Consider the following 5,547-nt stretch of genomic DNA (forward strand, 5'->3'; position numbering starts at 1 on the left):
CGGATACGACTCCGCCGGCGGCGGCTGCGGCGGCATCGGGCCGGAGCGGGCGCGGGCGGCGGCGGCGGCGGCGGGGGGACGCGGCGGCTGCCGGGGGAAAGCGGAGCAGAGCGGCGGCGGCCCCGCGCCCGGGCGGGCGGGCGGCGGCAGCCCGGAGGCGGAGGCTGTAGCGGGGAGGCGGCAGCGGCGGCAGCGGCTGCGTCCCCGGAGCGGCGCGGACCATGCTGCTGGACGCCGGCCCGCAGTTCCCGGCCCTCGGAGTGGGCACCTTCGCCCGGCACCACCACTCGGCCGCGGCGGAGATGCAGGACCGGGAGCTGAGCCTGGCGGCGCAGAACAGCTTCGTGGACTCGGCGGCGGCGCACATGGGCGCCTTCAAGCTCAACGCCGGCGCCCACGACCTCTCCCCCGGGCAGAGCTCGGCGTTCACCTCGCAGGCGCCCGGTTACCCTGCCGCCGCCCTGGGCCCCCACGCCGCTCATGTCGGTTCCTACTCCGGGACGCCCTTCAATTCTACCCGGGACTTCTTGTTTCGCAGCCGGGGCTTCGGGGACTCGTCGCCGGCCGGCGGGCAGCACGGCATCTTCGGCCCTGCGGCCGGCAGCCTGCACCACCCGCACACGGACGCTCAGAGCCACCTCCTCTTCCCGGGCATTCACGACCAGCACGGTCCCCACGCCTCCCAAAATGTTCTCAACGGGCAGATGCGACTGGGCTTGCCGGGGGAGGTATTCGCCCGGTCGGATCAGTACCGCCAGGTTTCCAGCCCCAGGACTGACCCTTACTCGGCGGCTCAGCTGCACAACCAGTACGGCCCCATGAATATGAATATGGGCATGAACATGGCAGCCCACCACCACCACCACCCAGGTGCCTTTTTCCGCTACATGCGGCAGCAGTGCATCAAGCAAGAGCTCATCTGCAAGTGGATCGATCCCGAACAGCTGAACAACCCCAAAAAAAGTTGCAATAAAACTTTCAGCACCATGCACGAGTTGGTCACCCATGTCTCGGTGGAGCACGTTGGGGGACCCGAGCAGAGCAACCATGTCTGCTACTGGGAGGAGTGTCCCCGCGAAGGCAAACCTTTCAAAGCGAAATACAAACTGGTCAATCATATCCGAGTGCACACGGGAGAGAAACCTTTCCCCTGCCCCTTCCCTGGCTGCGGAAAAGTTTTCGCCAGATCAGAAAATCTCAAAATTCACAAAAGGACGCACACAGGTAATTCGGGTTTCTTTCGCCACATTTCCTCCCTCTGCCCGTGCCTATATATGCGTGTATATATATATATGTGTAAACTGATAGATACTCAGACAGAGTGATGTTAAATTAGGAGGGTGATAAAATAAGCCTCCAGTTTATTTTTTTTTAACCCTCTCCATCACATGGCTGCGTTTGTTTTGGTTTCTTCCCCAGCAGCATACACCCCCCTCCATTGCAGATTTCGAAAGGATATTTAACTGATTTGTTTTCATTTGGGAATGAGAGCTGTAGATTCGTGCTGAGGTTCAGCGGAGTCTTTCCGCAGAAACGCGGAATACAGCGCGAACCAAATTTTGCCGTCTTGCTAAAATAGGGGAAGACATCCGTCCGTCCATCCATCCATCCAGCCATCTGAAACGCCTTAGTCATTTGCTCTGTGCAACGTATTTGCATACAACTTCAGCGCTTGTGAGCATGGCTTTTATTTATGGATACTCAGAGAAACTATATAAATACGTGCAAAATCAATCATTAGTCCTAAATCCCGTTAGAAGTGGCAAAAAGTCCCTTTCTGGGAATGTTTTCCATTAAATTTAAATGGTGTGAGCAAGGCAATAAAATTTTCTCATTTAAAAAAAATTGTTTTTAAAGTCTCACTCGATGTGATTTAAGGTGTTTTTGCAACAGTTTATTAAATTATGTAATAGGGAACAGAGGATTTGAAGTTCGGAAACTTCCACCCAAATCAGGTGGAAGAGGGTCGAGGGAGTTCGGGCTTTCCTGATGGAAAATCGCCTGAGCCGAAGGGTAACAAAAATAAACGCATCCTCCCGCCTCATCTATTATTCATTTACTACTCCTGCCGGCTCAAACCGTGCCAGACTATTTCATAAAAGACGGCCAAATATTTTAGCGACTTCCACTCCAAATATTTACCCGGAGAAAGGCTAAAAATCTCGAGGCCTATTGTTTTCTCAAGTGCTAAGCCCGATGCGAGGTGCGAGACGAGCTTTAACAAGGTTTAAAATTTGAGAAATGTATTTGCATGAGATGCCCGCACTGAAGTCATTGTATCTGAGCGGATGTCTTTAAGAAACAATTTAGGTGCTAATGGAATCTAATGTTAAATGCTTCCCCTCCAAAGGCGGGGGAATGTGGAGTTCTCACCTCCAAAGTACTCCCCGGCATTTGGAGTCCTGGCAGTCGGGCGAGAGGAATCCCTATGAAAATTAAATGAAGTATTTTACAGACGTTTAGTTTTCCCAGCGGATGTGCGTTTATCTCGAATATCCATACACGAAACAATATACCCGGCCTTAAATCTGTCGGTAATGGTTTCCAGTTTAACAGGATAGCGGATTTGGTACCGAGGCGAAACGGCTCGGTGATGCTTGCTTCATTTTTTTTTTTTTTTTAATCGTCTTTCTTCTTCAATCTCTTTCGGGGCTGGCTATGTGTGTCGGCACCGGCCGAAATAAAATCAGACGAGATGCCGGGATGGGGACATCCCCGGGGTTTTGGTAGGAAAACCAGCTGGGGGACGGGGGTTGCCTCGCTTCAGGGCAAGGCGTGAGCGACGCGGCGCTCCGGCGCTGCGGGTACCGGGACGCAGCCGCCCGGCCCTTCCTTTGGGAAGCTGCTGCACGAAGCGACCGGGAGAGGAGGGCGAGGGCGGGGAAACTCGGCGCGGGGCTGTGCGGGGTTTGCGCGGGGGCGGCCGCGCTCACCCCGCTGCTGCGCCGCTCTCTTGCAGGGGAGAAGCCCTTCCAGTGCGAGTTCGAAGGCTGCGACCGGCGCTTCGCCAACAGCAGCGACCGCAAGAAGCACATGCACGTCCACACCTCGGATAAGCCCTACCTGTGCAAGATGTGCGACAAGTCCTACACGCACCCCAGCTCCCTGCGGAAGCACATGAAGGTACCCGGCCCCGCAGCCGGCGGCGGGAGGCGGGAGGGCGGCCGCCCCGCGCCGGGCGCCCCGACGGGGCGGCGGGCGGCGGGCGCGGGGCCCGGGGGCGGCGGAGGGCCGGGCCGGCGGCGGGGGGCGCGCCCGGGGGGCGGCCGCGGCCTCGCCATCCCCCCTCCACCCGGCCGTGTTGCCTTTGCCCCCCAGGTGCACGAGTCGTCCCCGCAAGGCTCCGAATCCTCCCCGGCCGCCAGCTCCGGCTACGAGTCCTCCACCCCCCCGGGGCTGGTGTCCCCTAGCGCCGAGTCGCAGAGCACCAACAACCTCTCCCCTGCGGCGGCGGCGGCGGCGGCGGCGGCAGCGGCGGCGGCCGTGTCCGCCGTGCACCGGGGCGGCGGCGGCGGCGGCGGCAGCGGCGGCGGCGGCGGCGGCGGCCACAGCGGCCTTTCCTCCAACTTCAACGAGTGGTACGTGTAGGGCCCCGCCGGACTGCTCTGCACGGCCCCGCCGCGCCCTCCCCGCCCCGGCGGCGGCGGTGGCGGTGGCGGCGGGCAGGAGGGACCGAGCGAGCCCGCCGGAGACGCGCCGGGAGATGCCGCCGCACCCGCTGGCAGCGAAATGACGGCCGAGCAGGATGGGGACAGGGGGCCTTCATCTCCCCATACCCTCCCGCCTTCGCGTCTTTTTTTCTTTTTTTTTTTCCCTTTTTTTCTGGTTGGATTTTTTCTTTTTGAAAACATTTTGAACCAGCAAAAAAAAAATCCAAAAACTACGTGCTGAAAAAAACGTAAGAGAATGAGTAAATCAACGGCGGAACGGAAAGGAGAGAGAGAGAGCAAAACATCCCCATGCTTCACCAACACATCACCCAGCTAAAAGCTTCCCAAGCCGGCGGAAAGAAACTCTCCCTCTGGAGTCTTCAGACAAAAGATCAGAGACTCAAACTCCTCTGGTCCCCGCGCCTCCCCGCCCGGAGCAGCCAGCGCCCTCCCGTCCCACGAACTGTGTATATAGCGGCCCTCTCCTTCCTCCGGCGAGGTGGGGAACGAGGTTTTCCTGGATTGTCGGTGTATAGAAGTTCGTCCCGTTTGTAAACCGCAGATTGGTCCCTTTCTTCTTCTTCTTCTTCTTCTTTTTTTTTTTTTAATCTTTCTTTTTTCCCCCTCTTTCTCCCTTCCCGAGAAAGTGATGGACTTGTTTTCTTTTCTCCAGCTCTCCCTCCCCACTTCCTTCTCTCCTCCTTTTTTAGTTCATCCCTTAAAAAAAAAAGTAACGTGGAAGAAAAAAAAATGGTTTCTTTTGTAATTGTGATATCTTGAATATTGTGTTCCTTTTTAAGAAGCAACTTGATTGTAAACTGCATTTCAACTATAGACTGGGGAAGAAATACCGTGCCAAAGTCTCCATTCTGTTACTCACAGACACACACACAAACAACAACGCTTGTGAATGTATTTTTCTGTTAGCTGGGTTTACATGTGATGTTTTAGTGCTTTTGCAAGTTCAATTTGTTAGTTCCTGTTCGGAAGATTGTGAGGAAAAATAAACGTCGTGCCGTTAGCTTTTCCGTAATAACGCCCTTCCTCCTGTAAATACCTGTTACCATATTTATCCATTTGTAATTAAATTATGGTATTAACTTGCTACAGAGGAAACAGTATTTATAAAGAATGTTTCTTAACTATAAATATGTACAATTGTGAGCATAAACTGTTTCAGATTTTTTATTTGAAGGTTTAAGTGGTTTCATCATTTCTTGTGATATGTTTTGAGAGTAATGCATACAGAAATATAATAAAACGTGTTGAAACTGCATGAGCTGTTTCCTTTTTACACCAAAGGCTCTCTAAAACCTGCTGTAAGGTATGTGATGGGCTGAGCGGCGAGTGCAAAACAAATGCTTTTAAAACTTCCGCTGGTTACTGGAAGAGGAGGATTCCTTCCAGCTGGGCTCTCCCGTCCAGAAGGAAAAAAAAAAGGGGGGAAAAAAGAAAAAAGAAAAAAAAGGCCACAAAAGCCCCTAAAACTTTGTGAAGCTTCTGAGCTGAAAGAAAAGGGTGAGGGAGGATATGCATATCCTCCAAATGACTTTCAAGGCAAGATCTCCTTTAGTAAGACATTTACCCGGTGAGAGTACATCTTCCTCCGGCTCCTGCATTCCTCGGGCTCGCCCCTCTTTCCCCGGTGCGTGTCTGGCTGGGGGGATCATTGCCCCGGAGGCTGAGAAACAGGGGCGTTTCGGGACGGAGGTGGAGGGGCAATGACAAGGCTCTGAGCTCGGCTGCTTTGAGCCGTAGATGGTCCTTGCCTCCCGTGTTGTCATCTTTTTGGCAGCCTCCGTACAGCCCGGGAGAGAAGAAAGTTGTGATGACCGAGAGCTCACATTTCCCCTTCGAGTTTTTTTCACCCTCTCCTTCTCTCCCTGTCTCTCTTTTT

At 54.6% G+C, this 5,547-nt stretch overlaps 1 protein-coding gene across 1 annotated transcript; it reads left to right on the forward strand.

Annotated features, from left to right (window-relative positions):
- Positions 1–160: 160 nt before the first annotated feature.
- ZIC2 (Zic family member 2) lies at positions 161–4,926 on the forward strand. The gene is made up of 3 exons (XM_066545146.1): positions 161–1,224; positions 2,960–3,123; positions 3,319–4,926. The coding sequence occupies exons 1-3, from the start codon at positions 222–224 to the stop codon at positions 3,586–3,588; spliced, it is 1,437 nt and encodes a 478-aa protein (XP_066401243.1). The 5' UTR covers positions 161–221; the 3' UTR covers positions 3,589–4,926.
- Positions 4,927–5,547: the final 621 nt, after the last annotated feature.

This window comes from Molothrus aeneus, chromosome 2 (assembly GCF_037042795.1).
Source record: "Molothrus aeneus isolate 106 chromosome 2, BPBGC_Maene_1.0, whole genome shotgun sequence".
Lineage (NCBI taxonomy): Eukaryota > Metazoa > Chordata > Aves > Passeriformes > Icteridae > Molothrus > Molothrus aeneus.

Excerpts from the sequence above, each read along its gene's own strand:
- ZIC2 (XM_066545146.1), top strand. The coding sequence starts at position 222 with ATGCTGCTGGACGCCGGCCCGCAGTTCCCGGCCCTCGGAGTGGGCACC. Across the intron at positions 1,225-2,959 it reads TCACAAAAGGACGCACACAG|GGGAGAAGCCCTTCCAGTGC; the intron begins GTAATTCGGGTT and ends GCTCTCTTGCAG. Across the intron at positions 3,124-3,318 it reads CCCTGCGGAAGCACATGAAG|GTGCACGAGTCGTCCCCGCA; the intron begins GTACCCGGCCCC and ends TTTGCCCCCCAG.